This window comes from Cyanistes caeruleus, chromosome 2 (assembly GCF_971803275.1).
Source record: "Cyanistes caeruleus chromosome 2, bCyaCae1.hap1.1, whole genome shotgun sequence".
In the NCBI taxonomy this organism is placed as follows: Eukaryota; Metazoa; Chordata; class Aves; order Passeriformes; family Paridae; genus Cyanistes; species Cyanistes caeruleus.
In genome coordinates this window covers 31,131,360-31,153,832 of record NC_141702.1, presented here as the reverse complement: position 1 = coordinate 31,153,832, position 22,473 = coordinate 31,131,360, and the positions used below count along the sequence as shown (strand labels likewise).

The 22,473-nt window shown below is 37.2% G+C and overlaps 1 protein-coding gene across 6 annotated transcripts in view; it reads left to right on the top strand.

Annotated features, from left to right (window-relative positions):
• Positions 1 to 20,801, top strand: part of COL12A1 (collagen type XII alpha 1 chain) — a 99,361-nt gene extending 78,560 nt beyond the window's left edge. For 4 of the 6 annotated variants that reach the window (XM_086876302.1, XM_086876301.1, XM_086876306.1 and 1 more), the window contains 14 exons: positions 359 to 436; positions 1,001 to 1,087; positions 1,926 to 1,979; positions 2,497 to 2,592; positions 4,009 to 4,062; positions 4,994 to 5,047; positions 6,256 to 6,309; positions 7,406 to 7,477; positions 13,005 to 13,040; positions 13,148 to 13,214; positions 14,786 to 14,974; positions 16,009 to 16,077; positions 17,117 to 17,287; positions 19,680 to 20,801. In XM_086876302.1, the coding sequence (XP_086732428.1) occupies positions 359 to 436; positions 1,001 to 1,087; positions 1,926 to 1,979; positions 2,497 to 2,592; positions 4,009 to 4,062; positions 4,994 to 5,047; positions 6,256 to 6,309; positions 7,406 to 7,477; positions 13,005 to 13,040; positions 13,148 to 13,214; positions 14,786 to 14,974; positions 16,009 to 16,077; positions 17,117 to 17,287; positions 19,680 to 19,861 (1,263 nt within the window). In that variant the 3' untranslated portion in view covers positions 19,862 to 20,801. Of the gene's footprint in view, positions 1 to 358; positions 437 to 1,000; positions 1,088 to 1,925; positions 1,980 to 2,496; positions 2,593 to 4,008; positions 4,063 to 4,993; positions 5,048 to 6,255; positions 6,310 to 7,405; positions 7,478 to 13,004; positions 13,041 to 13,147; positions 13,215 to 14,785; positions 14,975 to 16,008; positions 16,078 to 17,116; positions 17,288 to 17,648 lie in introns of all 6 variants that reach the window. The other 2 variants (XM_086876304.1, XM_086876305.1) reach the window with 2 other exon arrangements.
• The last annotated feature ends 1,672 nt before the right edge of the window (positions 20,802 to 22,473 follow it).

Sequence of the window (22,473 nt, the reverse complement as noted above, 5' to 3'; positions counted from 1 at the left end):
GAAAGACCTTAGAGATTAGGGATTGCTGGGAAACCAGTGTTATATCCAAAGCTTTCAAGAATCTGTACTGTCAAACTCAATGTGCTTAACTGAGAAGTTTTGTCTTTTTAGCTTCTTGTTCCAGCAGAATTGCATGAACAAAAATGTAATAGCTGGAAGTTGCAATCTGGCATTTTCAAACAGGAGCAGGAATTTTTTTCTTTTAATGAGATCAGATAGTAATTGAGTGCATGTACTGTGAATTCTCTACCATTATAAATAAATGGAGGAGTAATTTTTAATGGTAATATCAATACATTTCATACTTAACAACATTCCTAACTTACTAATCTTTCAAGAGTATTACTTTCTTTTACAGTTAGAAATCCAGAATTTTGACATTGTATGCAGTCCAGTTTGGACTAGCAGAGATAGATGCTGTGATCTCCCTTCTATGGTAAGTATAAATGAACCAGAGGCTATCCAGAAAAATGTTATTAATAGTAAATTTAATAATATTATTATTTGGCTGTTATTAAACCTTGTACTGCAAACACGTCTAAATCACAGTTGTCAGAGCAGCCAGTCAACTGCACCTTATTTAAAAGTTTTGTGTCTGAGATGCTAGAATTGAGCCCCTTAGAAATGGTGCAAAAAATTACTGTAATATATGTATTATAGTAAGGTTTCAAATTATAGGTATTATAAATGGGAATATATATATTTATTCATTTAATCTGTTCTTGCAGGGGCATTCAAAAACTTACTCTTCTTTGTCAGCACAAGCTGTTAAAAGCATAGAAATACTAGAACAACATTTTGCTTGTGCCTCTATTGCTAATGCCTTGCATAGCTCACAAAGAAAATTTGCTAAAAATATAAAAGATCCTAAACCATGGTTTAGCTGTAAGTTTTACTTGGAAACAGGATAATAATCTTCCTGCTATTGTTTCAGAAAAGCATGCTGCCACTAAGTAAATGTCTTTAAAAGGACAGTAATAAGTTGTGATTGAATTTTCAGAGAGATGAAGCAAAGTGCCCAGCTCTTCCAAATGCTTGTACCTGTACTCAAGACAGCGTGGGACCGCCAGGACCTCCTGGACCAGCTGTAAGTTACCGACTGTAGCTATTCACAATAGACAAATCTTTTGATTTTTAGATTTATGGAAGTAGTTTTGTGTTGGTCTATGGTTTTGTGAAACAATTGTCAGTCAGTTTCTATCAATAAATCCTTAACAACATGGTAATCCTTCCCCTTTTCATCAGCTCCTACTAAATCTACTTGCTTGTATGATATTTTCATGTATTTCCAGTGTGATCTCTGGGATTAGCTCCTCTTTGTTTGATAGGCTGAAAGACTTTGGCCCAGCCTCTTGCACATCATGTACAAGATATTTTTAATGGACTGAGAAAATATTTTTCCTGAATACAGAGTCAAAATTTCACTCCAAGGAAAGATTCTTTACTCTGTCAGGGAAATAAATGACTTTATTTTTTAAAGGGAGAGATAGTAATTTATGGTATGTACATACTTCTATCAATTGCTTTGAATACTAGGGAGTTATGCTCAGCCCAGTAGTCATACTTTGAAACTATCAAAAGTGCTGCATGAGGAATCTAAAGCCCAGTTGAGTTGTCTGGTAGTCTACTAGAGAGATATTCAGAGATTTTGATGAATATAAATTGAAGTTTATGTCTGCAAGGACAAAAAATCCAAATAATAATTTTTCATGGGTTGAATTGGCAAGGCTGAAGCTGATGTGGTTTCCCTGAGTTCCTGAAGCATATTTCATTCTACTACTCTTTTTAGCAGTGTGATCTGTACACTTCAAAACTTTGGGACTTCACTTAAGAGTTTGTTAAAGAGAATTCATAATGCACACTAGTATTATGCACCTTTGTTTTCTGTGTATGAAATACATTTTCTTTCCAAATACTCGATTTAGGGTGGCCCAGGCGCTAAAGGTCCCAGAGGAGAAAGGGGTTTGACTGGATCATCTGTAAGTATATTTACCAAACTGCAGCTATAATAATGTTACTACAGGCTTACCTGTATGAAAATTTTTAGGTTTAGTTTAAGAATGTAGCTTAAAAAGTAGGTTGAAAATATGCCTTTTTGTTACTTATGTGCAGCCTGCCTATTTGAGATGATATATTACAGTGTGTGTAGCCTAAAAGGCATTGGCCACACGTCAGGATATTGGGATTATGTGCATTAGAGTCTTAATATGCACTCTGCAACATTATTGTTCTCTCTTCTGTAAAGAGGACATGGCAGTGCTTCTAACTGGCAGTGCCAGAGGGCATGTGTTGGCCTGAGACTGCCAACATGAATCAGAGAATAGCTTATTTCCATAAGCTATGCCCCTGGAACAGCCATTTCCACCATTGTTCTGAAGTATTTATCGTGTTTCCAGCTTTCTGATTTACCTTAAGTGTCTAGCCCAAAGGATTTTGCAGTTCTGGATTTCAGACTGGATTGTCATTTACAATTTTGTTTTAATTTTCTGTTTTAAGGGGCCTCCTGGTCCTCGTGGTGAGACAGGTCCTCCAGGCCCTCAAGGTCCCCCAGGTCCACAGGGTCCCAATGGGCTGTCAATCCCAGGAGAACCGGTGAGTGGCCCTTTTGAGTGCCATCAGCAAGGCAGTGTGTGTGGAGCCAGAGCTCTCCATGGGGATGGTGGTCTTGGGAAGAGGGTGGCAGATTTGCCACAGCATTTGTTTGTCCCTGCAATGCAGTAGTATTGTGAAATACACCTCTTTCTGAAACAAGTCTCTTAATACAATAGTATTTTCTGTCCTGAATGTTACATGTGCTTATAGGATTCTAATGAAGGATCAAAGTCTGAGTGCTATAATTAAGTTGTACTACACTGTTTTCAGTCTTAATGGCTTTTCTGTAGAGTTGCTAGGCATAAAGGACTCAAAACAATCAAACTATGGTATGGGAAAATTAAGCATGCAGTATTACTTTGAAGACTTTCCCACAGACTTACATGTTCCACTTCTATATTCTGGCTTAAATCAGTAGCTAGGGGTTTTCTTGGCAACAGCATCCATGTTTTAGCAGGATGCTATTTCTGATTTCATGTGCATGCTTTCAAAGCCATAGTAATTCTTATTAACACTGATGAAGTTTCACTATGTTCTGGTTTTTATAGAAGACCCCATACATAACTCTGTATTGTGACTGTATTAAGGCTTATTTTGCCATATTTCAAAAATTAATCACCCTAAAAGCAAGAATATAATTCAGATGTTTCCTAATTAGGATTAACTTGAATTTTAATATATTCAGGAGCTTTTTTAATGAAGTCTTTGATCAAAATGTAAAGCTTATAGAAAGAAGTGATGTCTAATTGCATGCTGTGTAATTTTTCATTTGAAAATTGGTTACCTGCTTCATCTGTAATGGAATTTGGGAAATAGAAAATAAAATGTGCTTTAAGATAGACATTAGGAACACCTTCTGCTTTGTAAGGTCAAAGTAGAATGATTTTGTTACCTTGTGTAAATTCTTTTCATGGTTATTTTGGTTATATACTGGGATGAAAAATTTAATCAAGAAGATCTAGATTTACCGAAGAGCAAGAAAGGAAAAACATTCCTTTTACATGTGTAATACAAATAATACATTTATTTTTCACATTCACTCAAAGAAGTCTGAAGAACGAAAACACCAACATTTGTGGAATTTCTCATTAGCTAACAAGAATTTAGAGCACTTTTGAGTCATGTACTTTTTGTTTTTTGAATCAATTGCAATCCACTTTCTCAGTCTATGTTTACAAATTTTTTGATTAGTACCAGTTGTTAATGCTGGATAATCATCCAAGACACTGTAAAAAATAAATATTTTATTGTCAAGTTTAGCTCATGTGGGTTTGGACTGTGAATTTACACTACAGTGCTGTAGCATATACAGAATGCAAGTTAGTTGTGAAAGGCAACAAATTGCTTCTTTATATGCTCCTACACCTTGTGTACTGGAAATCTGACGTATTCTGCAATCATTTGTGAAAATTATAGGGTCGTCAAGGAATGAAAGGGGATGCTGGCCAGCCTGGACTCCCAGGGCGATCGGTAAGTTGACACTTAGACAAGATAATGTCATTTTACACTATTCCTGATGCAACCTGGCTGCTGGACAGCTGCCTTTGACATCACTGGGAGTCTTAGGCTCTTCTCATACCTCTCTGGGCCACAGTTTTGGAAACACAGTTATCTTACACTTTGAAATTTCAAATGTTGCTAATAGTAAACCATTCAAAACAGCAAACATGAAAAAACAGCTGTGCTTGGTCAGTCCAAATGTCCATCTGGGCAGTTGTGAATTCACAGTGACAGACCATTGGATTAGGAAGAGTACTCTGATAATTACCAAGGAAGGTCTCTCATCTTCTGCCCGCTTGCAGTTGAAAGTCTTCCAAAATAAAGATTGCAGAACCTTTACTGAACCTTTCTTTAGCAATGTTGCCTAATTTCTTCCTACTTTTGGAATCCAAATGGCCTTGGGACATTAATTGTATGCTTTCTGAAAGAAGAAAACAATATTAAAATTCAGTTATGTACAGGTTTCTGTGTTGTAAACCATACAAGGAAAACAAAAAATTAGGGTCTTTTTTAATTGGCCAAATTTATAGATAATCTAAGGTCATTGATATGCACATGTCATGGCATAATGAATATTACTTGGTTACTATACTGTCCTTAATTTTACTGATGATGAAAAGGCTATATGAGGAATGCTTGAATGTTGTTGTGGACTTAGTTTCATGTATCAGATAAGGCCAGTCATGGGCCAAGGGCCTTGTGTTATTTACCTGTTTCATTAGTCCTTATAGCTCTGAGTAATATACTTGTAGGGAGTAGTTATGTCCTGTAGGAAACAATGCTACATGTTAGTGTACAATGAGATTAGAAATGAGGGAAGAGCATATATACTTGAGATATATGGAATGACATAGCAATGTTTGTTCTGTCATGGATATGACTTCTCACTCTCTCCCTTCAGGGAACGCCAGGTTTACCTGGTCCACCTGGACCAGTAGGACCTCCAGGAGAAAGGGTAAGGTTTCCTCAGCTTATGTTCTGAAAAGACCAAATAATGTAGTTTTTGTGTTTTGTTGGATTTTTCCCCTTCTTTATATATCTTTCAATTTTCAAATGTTTTTTTCATGAGGAGGCCTTTTATCAGCATTTCTTGTGGAGAGACAAAAGCAGGAGGGTTGGAAGCACCTCAGGGGTGAAAACCTCCCCAGACAGCTACTGGTAGCCAGATAGGTTCTGTAAAAATTGCCCTGCTCCCTCCCCTGACTAGGATCTCAGCTGTCTTCACCCACAGAGCAGTGTGGCCCCTGGCCAGGGCTCTGCCGAGGGACTCAGCCCCAATGTCTTCCCCACATTGTTGCTGCTGCAGGGGATCAAAAGGGATCCCTTTGAAACTCTGCTTATCTCAACATCTGGGAGATATTGGTAAGGAATCTGTCTGTGCTAAACTTACTGTGAAGGTCAAGCTTGCCCCTAAACCTGCGGCTATCAGGAGCTTTTTTGGATGGAGAACTCTGAAATGTCTTCCTAATGAAGGGCATGTACACAGGTATTTCATTGTGGAGTTGTTGCAATTCCTTTCTTCTAATTGGTGTCAAGTAAATGTCTTTTTTCGTCACAGTGGAATATCACTTTTAAGATGACTGAAACAATTATTTGCCTTTACAATCAAAATTAATAGCTGACATATGCATTTATAACTGTCCTTTAGTGGAAATTGATAGCTGGAAATGAAAATAGACAACCATGTGGTAGCCAGTTACCAAAGAGGATACTGTTGGATTGGTGGGTCATGGACCATCAACATTGACTTGTGAATGCTGTGTTGGATTACTGAAACGGGATTTCTTAGCATTCATTCTTGCAGGGGGAATATATGAGAGGGAGGTGGCTCACCAGTTAAGCATAAACCTCTGATTGTCCAGTTAAACCGTGAATGAAAGAACAGTGAAAAGAGAGATTTTGCTCTTCTGGGATAGAATAATGGTTCCTTTTCTTAAAAATATTAATAAACATTGATTTCAGTTTCAGTTCAGTTTCAACAGCAGCTGAACAGCTAAAGTGTCTGAAGTGTTCCATAGCCTTCTCCAGCATGATTTGTGATAGCTATTTTAGGATTTATATTGTGGTTAGGTTTTAAAAGATAGGCTAGTAGTAACCAGAAGTATTGCAATTATATAATTGTAAAGACCACTTTTCTCTAATCTTTCTTCTGTTTTTGAATAGGGTTTCACAGGAAAAGATGGTCCCACAGGTCCCAGAGGCCCACCAGGACCAGCGGTAAATATAATTTTGTCTTTGATATACTCTGAATTAAGAGACCTGAGCAAAGAGAGACACAACATTGAAATTTTCAATTTCTGTCAAATGTAAAATGGATCCTTTGCTCAATCTCCTAAATGGGTCTGAAAAACTCTTGTTAGAAGGTGAGCAGACAGCAGGACAAAACATATATTCACAAACATTCGTAACAGTGGTTTTGAAACTGGTTTCTGCCATGGTAAATAAGGGAGGAATCAGTTTCTCTGGTTCTTTAGCCATCATCTTTAAATGCACAGCTAGGTCTTCTAAAATCAATTAGCTTATTACTTGTACACTGATGGAAACAAACACTGTTGATACAAATTTTTCTTGACAAGAGTATTTGAGGATTAGCTTTTTCTTAAAGAGCTGCTTCATTGTGTTTTGTGGGTTGTGGGGCCATGCTAGAAAAGTGGCTGGCTGTTAGAGAAAAGCCTATGTTGGACCAGAAAACCTGAGATAGGAAAGTTGCTGCAGCTCCATGTCACCAGGCCCAACCTGCAGCAAGCTGGAAAATGCATTTCCAGAAGGCAGCTGCACAGAGTACATATTTGCATTACATATAGACAGCAGTCTCTAAGGTAGGTCTTGGGCTGGCCCCACTCCCCCACAATTGTTTCTTATGTTCCTTTGTGAATGTGCAGATGAGCTTTTGTCACATAATCGGATACGGGTCTTTTAATTTTTGTACTTATCTAGTATAATTAGAAAGGATTTTGGTCTTGTTGTGGATTTTTACATGGATCACAGACCTGCTAGGTGAACTTAGAAGGCCAAACTGTTTTGTATTGCTTTAGGATTCGATCATTAAGAATGTTACCAAAAGCATATACACACTGCATCTTTTAGTGCTGAAATGCCTGTTAAGCTGTGGTGTTACATAAAAGAACACATTTCCAAGAAGAAACAAACTTTATTCCATAAAAAAAATTTCAAGCTTGATATGCACCTAGCAGAAAACAACCTGATAAGGAGCCATTTTCAATATTTCTTTGTACTCAATGCATTAGCACACTTCTTATTAGCTCTTAGATTATGTATTTCCACAATTCATTTTTCATGTCTTCTGTTGCAGGGAGCTCCCGGAGTTCCAGGAGTTGCTGGCCCAAGTGGAAAACCAGGGAAACCAGGAGATCGTGGGACACCAGTAAGATAATGATACACTTAGAGTATCAAATTTAAAATTATAGTCTGTTGATGAACGCGAGACTTCTGCTGCTTTAAATAGTTGTCTTGTACTTATGATGGTGGTTAATATAGTGGAGCTGACCTAAACCCACAAATCTTTCTTAAAGAACAATTTTATTTTTACAGTATGCCATTTTGCTGAGTTTAATAGTTGGGGCTGGAAATTGTGGTCTCTGGTTTCCACTAAAAAGATCGTAGGCTATTATGTGCCAAGATATATATTCATTCCTACACTGCATAAGCATGAAAAACTAGGTCAGCAAAATGATTGTCTTTAAAAGTCTTTACATTGGTGCAAGTGTGTGTAGTAAAATAGCGATAAACTGCTGAAGGTGAACAATCTTTGATAATATTACATAATCAGTTCTGTTTCCAAATGTTTCATTCTTTTTACAATGTAAATTCAAAATTATTTAGGAGTGGTTTCTGTGGGTTCTATTTAATCTTTTAAAGTGCTTCCTGAACAGGGAGAAAGAGCAGGAGGTGCTGCCTCTCACAAACAGTTTCAGGAGAAATTGAATTTGATTCATGTATAGGATCTCTGAGAAACTATGCTTGAGTCAGGGGTGGAGACAGAAAGTGAAATGAGATGTCATTCATTACTTGCGAATAATGTATGGCAGTCATCTAGAATTTTCCATCCTGCCTCAGTGTAGTTGTATATAAAAATGGTGGATAATTTTAAAGACTATGTAGTGGGCTGGGAAACTTGATGGCCATGAAGTGGAAGCTCTCAGGAGCATGTGGAAGCTCCTGGGATCACCTGGAAGCTGGGTCATTTTTCATACACATGTTGAATTCAGCCTGTGTTTGCCAGACTGTAAATTCCATTTCTCTTTGTAGCAGAGGACTTGGAGTGTCTTAAGAAAGTCTTGAAGCTTTCCAGCCTTTAGATATACATTTCTAACGGGATATTCGTGCTTGGTTACCTGCTGAATAGACATGGCCGGAGCACAAAGTGCTGTGCTTTGCTCACGAGGGAGCTTTAAATTGTCAGGTGTATCTGATTTTTCCTTCACCTGGGACAATGGATAGCTGACCCAGTTCAGAACCAAAGATCTTCTGTGATGAGTTTAGAAGGAAATCTGGCTACAAGCCCAATTTAAAGGCATTTGCAAAGCAAGGCAGTCAACTCCTGTCCAAGCAGCATGTCTAAGTTCTCCTGCACTCTAATTCTTAAGAGTTTCTTTCAATTAGGAATACATTTTTTTCCCTGCAGTAATTGCACTTTCTTGTAATGGGACACTGCACATCATATTTACCATTTCTAATGTTTCTAGAACAGATCCCAGCAGGAATTCTGGCTTGCACCTTGCACAGATGTTTTATCAGATTCCTGGTGGACAAAATTTCAAGGCCTTCCTTTGTTTGCAGTATTACAGTTGCCAAAGGTGTGGCCTGACAGCCAAAGGCAACTTGCACTGTCATGAATCACAGTTCTGCCTGAAGAGAAAGATAAAGAGGCTTCATACTGCCTTTAGTAAATACAAGGAATAAATAATTTTTGACCAGATCCTCCCAGTTTTTCTTTTACCTGAACAATCTGTACTGCTAGTACTATTAAATGAAAGTCAGGAGAAAGACCCCTGCAAACCAAGGGATATTGCATTCCAGGTAAAAATATACCATTACCTGCAAATAGTGAGAGCCTTGGTGTTATGAGGTTACCCCTAGAGAATGTGGTCAGCAGGAGCTCCTTCCTGTGCTAAGCTGAGGCAGACCACACCGTAAACATTTCTCTACCTCACTGTGTACTTATCCTAGAACAAGTATATCCTAGAACTGTTAACTGAATTTTCATGGAAATTGGAAATTTGGCTTTTTGGTCTGCTTACAAGTACCTCCAAGAGAAACTTAGATTTTTTTTCCAGTGTAGCAACAAAATGGCTGAGAAAGGAACCGTAAGAACACAAATGAGTTGCTAATCTATTGAGAACTGTGTGCAGGCTGTCCTAGAGGAGATTAAAATATTTGTTGTCTGTCTGGTCAGATAGTGAGAATTCCATAGTGGTTCATACACATATCATAAAGGTAATAACCATCAACAGTAAGAAAGACTCATTAAACTAGAAGAGGATATTGGTTCAAGAAGAAATGGATATGTTTTCTATGAATAAATATAATGGGAAATAGAAGATGTTGGACTATTAGAGGGGAAAGGTTCCAGTACATGTTTTTTTATAGGTGTGAGACTGAAAACAGTAATGTCGGGTAGGCTAACTAAGTTGTGTTAAGGTAGAGCTGTCCTGTTTATAAAACAGACTCTCTGACAACAGGGTCTGACACTGTTGATTTAGATGGTTTCCGGGAAAAAAAGCAAGGCATTTAAATTTAATAAGTAAGGTGCTATTAAACTGATGCCCCCAGGATGAAATAAACTGTGAAAACCTTTTGAGGATAGTCCAAGTCTGTTGTGAATTACATGCAGGTTTTGAGAATTTTGCATCTCTGCTGCCATGTGTTCACTGCTCTTGTATCCATCTATAGAGATGTCCTACATGAGTTCTCAAAAAGGCGCTGCTTTGGGAGCAATGAGCTGGTGGTTCTTGAGGGAACCAAACATTCTTTTGGGAAAAACAATTGAGCACATTATCTTTAAAAGTATAAATAGCAAAACTTCCTTTGTTTTGTCCTCCTTCAGCAGTAGAACTATGCTGCAGCCACAGCCTTCATCCCACAGCTCAGAAAAATCCCACATGCAGCATAAACCAGCTTTTCCTTGCACTGACCCCAAGTGACTCCCTCATTGCAGGATATCAACAAAACAGAATGCCAGCAGCAGCTGCTATTTCTCAAAATGCTGTCAAGTGTTGGCTAAACTGCACTTTTTTGTCTATTAAAAGAAAATAAACTGAAATTTAAGAGGCATATAACCAAGTGGGAGGAAGATGCAAATAGTAACTCAGTAATAATTGCAGTTGTAATTACTTTTTTGCAAATTTGTTTCTATGGTGGAAAATTCACTTTATTGTTAACATGACCAGTCAGCCTCTAGGCTTCAAATTTTAAACTTAGTTCCAAATAGACTGTAGACTTCCAGCCACAAGGCTGAATCAGTGAGTGTTTGCAAGGTCACAAATTGAAGAATGAGGCTCATTTCATTTCAGTGAATTTTAAAATTGACCATGCATTGCTTATAATGAAGGAATGGCATTAGCATTTTCCTCCCTGGGGGAACTTGTTGTCAATACTTTGGCACAATGTTGTGTTTTTGTTACCAGAGCACCTCCCTGTTTTACCAACATGGCTTGTAGTTGAAGACAGCCTGACAATCTTTCCTTGATCAGTCAGCAGAAATATTTCCAGAAACAGTATATATGATTTGAACATTTTAACTTTGCACACTTTTTATCTGTTTTCTCTTCTCTTCTTGTCTGGCAAGTAAATTGGAACATAGCATTTTAAGTAATTATCAGGATATTTTCAGGATAGTAGATGAGAAATCTGATTTATAATGCCTGCACTTACCTAGTGAATAAACAAAAGATGTACTCTATGATTTGCTCTGGAACAAGATCATACTATGAAAGCCTTAGAAAGAATGAGAATAAAATAAACAGGTATTATAATTATGAACACAGCAGATAATTTCAAAGGCATATGCTTGCAGGAAATAGAAAAATTGGCAAGTTTCAGACAGAAAGAGGAGCATCAACAGTTTTTTACAAGATTTTCATGTAATAGACTAGTGCAATTAAAAAACTTATAGTTCTGTTCAATGGATATTTCAGGTACATGTAACAGTTTATGAATGAGATGTTAATGTCTGTTTATTTGGGAATCAAACCAGGGTTTTTTAGTGCTTCACTACATCATCTTTTACCACAATGTTAATTATTGGAGAATGACAGAGAGAATTGTCATATTTTCCTAATGGCTTTAGTTGTTACCATTTATTTATGATATGGCATTTACAAGTCCATAGTCTGCTTCAGCTTGTGGCTGTAATAAGCTAAAACTTAAAGACAGACATTTCCCCATGGACTTCACAGCATAAGAAAAATATAGATGAAAAGCAAAGGACAGAAGGGAAAGCATATTCATCAGCTTCATGGGTATATTTTGTACGTATGAACAGCTGCCTCATTGGTGGCATAATTTATTCCAATGGCACATTTATGGTGTTACAATTCTAAATCTCTCATTTGAGCCTGTACAATTAATTTTGCAAGAACGATCTGTTATTCATGATGCAAATGTACCGTGTGACAACCACTTAACTCAGTGATGGATGAACTGTCTCATATTTTCTGTGCCATGTCATGGGGTAGGTGTGTGCAATTCTGCAGCAGAGAAGCTCAGAGACCACACTAAGTTCACACCCTGACATACCCCAAGGACATTTGTCTGCCCAAACCCTCTGTAGAAGTCTATGAAACAGTGTCACCAGATTCGAGGGGTGTCTGCTGTGACCTCAGTGGAATGATCTGGTGTTTCGTGTTGTTGAAATTAATTGCGGGTACTGTAGGAATGTTATGAGAAACAGCTGCAGCCCACACTTGGCCTTTGCTTTGTTAATGGTGATAAATAGATTCCTTAAAGAAATAACACAGTGCAAAAAGCAGTAACACTCAGGATGTGTGTGTTACTATGTGGAGAGCTTTGCAGAGCAGCAGATGACCAAACTGATCTTTCACCTTTGAAATATGCCTTATGTTCAAGTAGTAATTTGGGCTAGAAATGAAAATCCATGTGAACACATGCTAGCCCCATCATTATTTCTGGTATTTTCATATACACATATATAAAAACTGAATGTATATATATATAAACTGGAATAATTCCTTCTGGTTTGCTTCCTACATAGTACCCTTGAAAACTGAAAACCCCACAACCACTAAACTATTCAAAGGCAAATGGAAAGAGCCGTTAGAGAAAAGTTGGCAAATGTTAGTAATTATAAAGGACCTCAAACTAAGACTTCTATGAGACATTTTTAAATCTAGAAATGTTTGAGAATTAAGAGAGAAGCTGTCATTATAAGTAGAATAAACACTCTCTCCATGTTATGTGTCATCTCTTAATAACTCTATTTCACTTAATATAGAATTCCTTTCATATGGATTCAAGAAGACAACTGCCCTTCCTTGACATGTATTATTCTTCCTAATATACCTACTGCAACAGTCAGATATAACTCATACAAGACCATTGACCTTTTACAGAAATATGATGCTAGAAAATTAACTTTGAAATTGACAGTGTGATCCAAGTGTCAGAATTAATCCATTTTTTGGTCCAAGTTTGAATTTTTCCTTCAGGTCTTTTTCTTCTGCATCTATTAGTGTGCTTGATGACAAACAAAAGATCATTGTTTCTCCACTCTTTTCTGGCACCTGTTTTAGCATCTCTGAAATGAAAAGTTCAAGGAGAACCAGAACTTTCTTCTTGACGGAGTCAAAACTTTTTCTAAAATTAAACATCTCAAACTTATAGTTAAGGTGAAATAATCCTTCAGTTGCTTAATATTTACTTATTTATTTTAGGGTGCACCTGGAATGAAGGGAGAAAAAGGTGACAGGGTAAGTCTGCTTAAAAGTCTATTCTCATAATTTTAAAATTAAACACTATGTTTTTAAAAGTACAGACACTTGCTAATGAAACACTTGTTTTGAATTTGATTATTTAGGGTGATATTGCTTCTCAAAACATGATGCGAGCCGTTGCAAGACAAGTTTGTGAACAGCTGATAAATGGTAAACACTGTTGCTTGCTTTGTATCCCATACACGTAATTAACTACTTTCTTAAAAAGGGAAAGCGATGGTTTGAATTTGAAGAGACAGATATTTTCCACAGAGCACAGCAAGAGCTTGATCAATCTGATAGCTGTCCAATGCAAATGATTTGGTGGAAAAAATGTAGCAGCAAATTTTTACGAGATCCAGAGGCTAGCTTGATAATCACAGAATAACAGAATAAACTGAGTTGGAAGAATCTGTGACCTCTGGAGATATGCATGCAGTTCTAACATTCTGGTGAGGTTCCCTTTATCATTTTGGTCCAAAATGACTTCATCTTAGCAATCAAATCAGTATATATTTTCTCATTAAATGTGTCATATCTTCATGACAAGGGAATCAGTGAGAAAAAGGATGCTTAGTGCAGGTTCTTTGCCAGCAGGGAAGGACAGATGAGTGCTGGGTAAATACTGTGCACAAAACCAGTGGTGCTATGCAAGTAGAAACAAAATTTATTTGGAAAAGGACTTTGAATTTAATTTCAGTCCTCTACTGCCACATAGTGAAGCTCTGTAGCCCATGAAGTTGCTCTCTACAGAGGCTTTCTCTCTGACCCTGAAGCAGTGCTTTTGCTATCAGTAGGCTTGCCAAGAAAGACAGAGGGAAATTGGTTTTTAATATTGTATCTATTACAAGGATAAGCGCTAACTGAGGAAAACAGATATACCTTTTGGATCATTAAGAGTGCTTGTGTACAGGGAGGAGGACAGTATGTCCTTTAAAATGTCTGTGATGGCTGCTAATAAAAACATGTCTGTTAGTTAGCCATCACAGAAGAAGTACATTTGTGAATGTGTTAGGCCTATGAATAAGGATGTCATGTCCAAGATATTTTAACATTTCTTAGAGCATCCCTGCCTTATTTTTTTCACATTCTGTTGATCTCTTCATTGTTATGCTAGGACTGACACATTATACTAATCAGATGTAATCTCTCCATTAAGGCTTCCTTCCTGCAAAGTTTCAAAATGGTGTTGCTTTTGTTTACACATCCTTTTTTTGGAAATTAAATTTTCCCATATGCAGAAGGTATATAGGTACAAGCCTGTGAATCCTACAGGCTTAAGAAAATTGCTTCATTGACTGTGCTGCTAACTCTACACCTGAATAATTTATATTGTCTGTGGTAGATGCAGAGGTCTGAAAGAGCATAGAAATGTGAAACTACAGTTTTAGAAATGGAACAAATATTTTCTGTTCCTCAGAGTAAAAACAACCTCTAAACAGAACTCCAAGAGCAAGAGTATTGAAAAAAAAATGCCTTGATTTTGATTTTAATAGTTCTATGATAATTTTTTTAATGTCATTGGCTTCCAAAAGCTCCCTTACTTTAACTCCCTGCCCCCTCCCTCTTCCATTTATGTTCACCCTTCTTATGAGAAATTAATCTTAAGTCTTTCTAATTTATCTGTACTAATTTATTGAATGGGAACAAGCAAAGGATTTAATTAAGAGAGATAATATTTTATTCCTTCCCACTCTGATAAAAGATTTTCAATCATTTCACATTTTTCTTTTCTTTTGAAGGTCAAATGAGCCGCTTCAATCAAATGCTGAATCAAATCCCGAATGATTATTATTCAAACCGAAACCAGCCAGGGCCACCAGGTCCACCTGGTCCCCCAGGAGCTGCTGGGACAAGAGGAGAACCTGGACCTGGAGGAAGACCAGGATTCCCAGGACCTCCTGGGGTTCAAGGACCACCTGGTGAAAGAGGTGAATAAATTTCAAGTCAGCTGTACTGTGGACATAGTGCAGAGGCTGCCAGAGGAGCAGTCTGCTCCCTTCACCGTGTCAGGCTAGGAAGCCCTGCTGGGCCAGTTGGAGTGCCTGAGGGACACTGGTGTGCTGAAGGACAAGGTTAACTGGATCACTGCTTTCCGGTCTCTCTCTTGCTCAGGTTTCATGAAATACAAATTGGTGTAACATTTTGGCTGCTGTCTGAGACTTCCACATAATAACCCAACAAAGCAAATGTTCTCAGATCTCTTCTGGCATTAAACAGCTGAGTCTTAAAAGGCTGTTTGGAGTAACACAGCTCTTTGCAAAATAGAACACTGATTAAGAGAGAAAATGAGTCATTAGCAAGCATAAAATGTAGGACTTTAAAGAATTAGATCGACATCCTTAGCACTTTACAATATTTTGAGGGAGGGAAGCAACTGAAGTTAATGTGAACATATGGCTAAACCTACTTTATGGCTATCTTGGATCACTGCAATCACACGGGGTGCCTGTAGTGCACTATTTTGTGGCCTTGGCTTATTTCCACTATTCTACTATAGCATAGACTCAGTGCTGTGTTTTCTAGGATATATTTTATACATTCTTTTAAAAAGGCTAGGAATAATTCAAGGAATTCAGAAGAATTTCTTAAAATTTTTTCATTATAACTGTTCCTAAGAAAGCGTAAATCATGCTTTATAGAAGTATACAAGACTGAAAATTCCTTCCTGATTGTAGTTTAAAATAAAAAAAAAATGGTGGTGTTTCTATGTGTTTTTCTATGTTTGAGAGAGTTTATTTGTGCTAAGTTACACTACATCCTATTTTATTCTTGGGTAACTATATTTAGTTCCAAATTATTTTCCCAAATTCCCCTTTGAACATCTGTAGAACATAAATTTTAACCACCCTTGTTGTATTAAATCATGGGAAGTAAATATTAATGTCAGTGAGAGAGTGTAAAGAAATGTCTGTTGATGTGGTTTCCTTTCTTTGATTTTCATGGCCTTTTTATTATTCTGTAGGAATCCCTGGAGAGAAAGGTGAAAGAGGGACTGGATCCCAAGGACCACGAGGTTTGCCAGGACCACCTGGTAAATATTTTTTGTTTAATCAGATTACAGAAAAGTAGGAGAAAAGCAAACATTTCTTCACAGACAACCAGACTAGATATGGTGAATGAACACCCTTTGCCCATTTCATGGTTTTGGCCTATATTGGAGTCTATTCTAATAAATTTGTAGGTAACCACCACAAAACCAGCAATTTTGAGACTTTTGGACATGGCTAATAGGTATTCATCTTTATATTTTAATTTAGTCATCTGGCATGCCTGTTAATGTGAAAATGTGTTTAATGAAAATACACTGTCAAAATATTTGACAGATATTTTTCATAATTCTTATCAGATGATTCTTTTGTAGTACCTATTTTTTTTTTTTTTTTTTTACTTGCTGGACTACAAAATACTCCCACATGCAGAGTTACCAGATAATAGAGACAAGATGATTTGATTATTAGTTTTGGGTTTTGCATTATGAAATTTTGTTTACGCCTTGGCATAATCATCTTCATCACTTGTTTCTGCTTGTAGTTTACTAGACTAAAATTGCTTTTCATTACACGAACCATAACATGCTTGCAGCAAATTGTAGCCCCAGTTACTTGAAGCTTTACTTTTCTGCTAACCATAATAAGACTGGTTCCAAAAAAAACATTACCTCATCTGTCCTGGGGCTACTGGGCAGTATAATTGATGTACTCCTATATTTTAATTGAAATCCAGTGTGCTTGTCTAATCTAGTAGTTTCCCTTGAGATCATCATATCTTACACAAAGGGGAAATTAACCAGAGAATACATTGACGTTTCTTACTTGGCTCAAACCTTACTAAATTAGTTTCTAAGAATAAATACTTAAGTAAGCCACACACAGGGAAGCAACTCATGATGAGTCACATTTCTAGATTTCTTTTGTTTTTCTTTCTGTTGACCCCCATATAGCAACAAAGTGTGAGTGCTTTCTCACCAAAGACAGCCTGGGCTGCATAGTCTAGACAGAAGTATTGTTAGCTGTTTTATCTAGATGGCTATTAAAGTAAACAAACTCCCAACCTCTCAATTTTAAAATTAGGTCCACAAGGAGAATCTAGAACCGGTCCACCAGGCTCCACAGGATCACGAGGACCACCAGGGCCACCAGGCCGTCCAGGAAACGCGGGTATTCGGGGTCCTCCAGGGCCACCAGGATATTGTGATTCATCCCAGTGTGCTAGCATCCCTTACAATGGCCAAGGATTCCCAGGTAGGTTATGAACTACTTAACCTTAACCTTGCCCTAAATAGCCTTCACAGATGTTCATATCGAGCTGCTTTACATGAGACAGTCCTGCTAATCTGAACATACTGGGTCAGAAGGAGATGGCTGCAGTGAGCAGGCCTGCCTCATTGTAAGGTACAGGTATATGAGCAGCCATTTAGACTTGATGTTATGCATGGTTTGTTTTAAATAGGAAATAATGAGTAAAATTGTAGTCTTGTTTGTTTTGTTGTTCTTTTTTAATGTAGATGGTTACTAGCTGATAGTGTTGCTCGTAGGATTTAAGTGACCAATTTCTTCTCTTCTTTTTTCCCCCTCTATCACCACCCCTTCCAATCGTCTTCAGAACAAGGTTGAATTCTCCATGTTTCTCTTGAAAAATAAAAGGAATGCTGTGGTTGGCAGTTTCCATGTGTCTCTTTTTGAGCCATGTCAGGATTATTTATACAAAATAGATTCCTGAAATAAAATTTTTCCACAAAGGAAATCCATTTGGTGATAACAGTGCAGACAAACTGAAAGCACCACTGTCCTACAATACCTACCAAGTTAAACACCATGGATTCCCTGATTAGCCCTGAGTCATACAAACCTTCCACTTTGTGACGTAGCTCAAAGCAGTAGGCTGCTTCTGGAACCAAAATGAAGGGTCACAGTGACCACCATTTTTTGACTGGAAAGGTTCTAATATATTTTAACATGGGGATCCTGCAGGACCACAGTATTGTTAACAAATTAATATGTATGCTTTGCCAGATCTCAGAATTAATGTATGTGATACTACTATTGGATATGGTTTGCTGTTAGTGTAATTGTGCATGTATTCATGAAAAGAAAAAGAAAAGAAAAGATATATATATATATATATATATATGTACACACTTGCAGACTCAGTAATACTGGTTAAAGTGCCAGGTGGTTGTGCAGAAATCACAAAAAAAATCTTATTTAAATGAAAAATAAAGAAAATTGTACATGTGATTCAGCAGTGTTCTTTCTAGCAAGCAGCTATGTATACATATATAAATATATGCCTAAGACTTAACTGTTATGTGTTTAGTTGGATGAAAGTATGTTTTTGCACATCAGATGGACTTTTTAAAAGACTAACATCATCTTTGGCCTGTTTCAGGTTTCGGCTAACACATTTTCTAAGTCGCCAGTGCTGCTTACAGTTTGAATACATGAAAATCCTGTTTCTGAGATGTTTGCGCACGTGCTTATTAGAAAATGAGTCCGTATGGATATTTCACCACGGATATGGTTCTTGAACCATGTTGACCTCATAGAACGGGGAGATACTTTTACTAACACAACTCATGAATGAGATAAAGGACAGTGACGTCAATTCATTAAGCCTATTGCATTTCAGTAATAAAATAGACAGTCTTTCTTTTTAAAAAAAGACCTAGACCACCAGAAACCTCAGTGGTGAAGGAGGCTTGTAAAACTACTAACCAGCAAAGGTAATGCCATTAGAAGAGAGACAGTTTTAACCTGGAAAATGAGAAATAACTTATGTAAATAGTAAACTAATTGTGGCTTGTAGATGATTTGTATGGGACTGTATTCACTAAAATCTGTTAACAACTCTATGTGATACTTTTGCATAAAAGCCTGCTGCTGCTTGCTGTATGCCAGAATAACATCTTTGACAACTTATGAAACCTACTTGTCTGTTTCTTGTTACCAACATGTCTGAATTGGGGCATATACCTTTTTTTTTTTATGTGTAATCTTGTTGGATCTGTAACTGCAATTATAAATACCAAAGTTTTATAATACTTTTTCTTCTGTTTTGCTGTAGTTTTTGGTGTTCCTGAAGCACCAGCTGTAACTCGGTTTGTTACGAGGAACAGCACGACAAAATGACATGTACTGTATATTGCCGCTGGTGATAGTTATGCCTACACTTACTTTCCCATTCTCAGAGAAAATTAGTATATGCCAAACCCATCTCTTCATTTTACCTGCTCCATATCTTCTATTAATTATGCAGTTTAAAATAAAGCCCAATGCTTAGATTTACTGAAGTAGCTGTAAAATAGTAATTTTATTTGATTTTCTTGGTTTTCTTCTTTAAATAGTTTTACCATGATTTGTCCCTTGCCTAATTTATGACTCTTTCTGCACTGTTTTGTGTATTATAAATACAAAGCCTTTCAAGATGAATTTTAAACCTTTTATTATTTTACTGCCAAAAAAGCTTTCATGAGCAAAACTGAGAAATACCCCCAGTGAACTAATTATTTATATATTTATTATATGAAAATAAGGTTGAACTAACATTATGTAGACAGACTAACTTTCATTGCATATGTGGATTCAAAGACATGCGATAACTATTATGTTCAATCGGACAACTATTTTCAACCAGAACCATACGTGCCTGAAAGTGGACCCTATCAGCCTGAAGGTGAACCCTTTATAGTACCTATGGAGTCAGAAAGGAGAGAGGACGAGTATGAGGACTATGGAGTTGAAATGCATTCACCAGAATACCCTGAGCACATGCGCTGGAAAAGATCACTGTCAAGAAATGCAAAAACAAAACCGTAAAAGATCTGTGTCTTGTTTTGGTTTTTGTTTGGTTGGTGGTTTTTTTTTGGTTGGTGGGTTTTTTTTTTTGGTTGTTGTTCTTTGCTGTGCTTGCATTTGCAGATACACACAGGGAGAGTGCATCATTCCTTTTGCAATATGGCTTTCTGGTCTTTTCATATCAGATACACCCCTGTTTTGTATCTCGCTTATGTGGGGATAGCAATGTGTGTACCCAAACACTTCATGTTGCTCTGGAAATGCTTGTAAAATACTGTTGCTTATAGTGGTTGCATACAGATTAAGGTGTGCATTCAGTTATCCCAGTGCTGCCTTTTCATTAAAATAATGTAAAAACAAATACATTAAAAAAAAAAAGAAAACCAAAAAACCAAAACAAAAATAACCGCAGAGCTGTTGCAAATTTTCTAAGGACTGTCTGCTTTAGCTCTACATTTTTCTTCTTTTTCAAATGCATGTTTTCAGTTCAGTCAGATCACAGGTCTGCAATATCTAGTTAAAAAGAACCAAAAATTTCTCTCTCCTTCCAGTATCATTGTAATTTTCTTCTATTCTGAGTTACAGTCTGCAGAGCATATACTGCTCTTATACATCTCCTCTAAACACCACAAACATTAAATAGCTGAAATCATTGTATCAACTGGATACAGTTTAATAATGCCTGAAATCTCCTTGTTTGTAGACACAGTTACATTTATGCCAAATTGCAGTCAATCCTGCAGAGGTGGAATTGCATGTTTATGTTGTATATTTAGTATGGATTTTTTTTTTCAGAATACAATGTTTCGTAGTTACCAAAAGCAGTTGGAAATTGTTTGCAAGACTATGGATATAGAATTGCTGCTTTTATATTTTAACTGCAAATTGTGAATTTCACTGCCTTATATTATTTATTTCTGAAATGAAAGAGGCATTTTTCAATAAAACTACTGAAAATGTATGTGTCAATTCATTATTTGAAAGGCATTGTGGGACTGATATTGTATTAGTTGTATTTCCTCAATAATCTGGAAATGCCAGGTATCAAATTCAATTAGAATGGGAATAGTCTAAGAAGTATTTGGACTATGGTGGCTAGAGGAGACAGGATGAAAGCAGGAGATGTCTCTTCTCTCTGACGTATGAATAACTTTTAGGAAATTCAGTCTGCAAGGCTTCTGGTGAGGAAAGGGAGATCGACTGTGAGGATTAATTGCTGTCTTTTGGGGGATTTCTGGTGGATGGCTTTTGCAGGGAGAGAGATTTTCCACCTGAGGAACTGCTTGAACTGCAGAGTGCCTGGACCTACCCCGCCTGTGTTTGCTGGTGGGCTGTGAGCACTGTGGCAGCACTGACATTAGCACATAGCTTGCTTGAGGAAGCGGGGTTTGGTGTCTGCTGAGTTCCATCCTCCTGGGAATGGCTGGGATGGCTGGCTCCTCCCTGCCTGGGAGGTCACCTGTGTTCACACAGCTCTGATCACAGTGGAGGCTGTGATGGAGCTTTACCTGCAGAGGGTGATAACAGTGGTTTGGGAAAGAACAGCAGTGGGCCAGAGCTGCTAACCGAGGAGGAGGAAAGAGCGGACTGGTGGTGATCCTTCTTTTCCACAGTATCTCAACTCTCTTCCTGATAAGTATGATGGCTTTTGATATAACTGGGAAAGCTGGAGCTGTGTTTCTTAAGATCATGTGAGACATCTGTCACAGAGGTGAAGCTAGATGTGCAGGCTGGCTCCCTGATCACTGAATCTCACTCTGCACTGGAAGCTGCATGGCAAATTTTAGTGTTCACAAATGGAAATTACACAACTCCATTGACTGCCTGACTGGTTATCAGTGAAATGAAATACAAACAAATGGCATTTCAAAGAGTGATCCTGATTACATCCACACGTCTTTTAGACTGTAAGAGACTAATTATGGGTTGAACTGAGGAAGAAGAATCAAAGCTATTAATTCTTTACTCTTTTTTCTAAGTGCTCAGAGTTGAGTATCAAAGACATGTTCTGCAGTTTCAAGTACAATAAAGGCATGTCTCAGGCAAAAAAAGATACTGGTAAAAATTTGGAGAAGTGATTAAAAAATTTATCTTAATTGTATTTAAAAATAATGACATCTTGCATTGATCTCCCATTTTTCTTTTTCTGGCATTGTTTCTAGGACAAGTTTGTCCATGTCTTCAATTAAAAGATTCCTTTCTGTCCTTTAAACCAAAAAATTTACCATTTTTAAAGCATTTATTTTAAATTATTTTTTTATTTCTTCACAAAATACTCCAAATTCCTGCCAAGGATGCTTTGGGGTTTTTTGGGGGGGTTTTTTGGAGTTTGTTTGTTTGTTTGTTTGTTTGGTTTTTTTTTGTATTTTTTGTTGATGTCAATCCTAATAGAGATGCCACTATTTGATTATATGGTGGCCTGAAATATTTAAACATTCAATGAAGCCTGAGATTTTTGATAGTCAATACATTTTTAATGACAAAATTCTGCTCACAGATTTGCAGGGTAGATGTAAGGTTTGTGTGCTCCCTACAGGCACAGAATTGCAAAGTATGAGTTGTGATCATCTGTGTACTTAAGTGCTGATAAGCATTTATGTTTCATTTAAAAACCCCCATAATCCCCAAAGCTG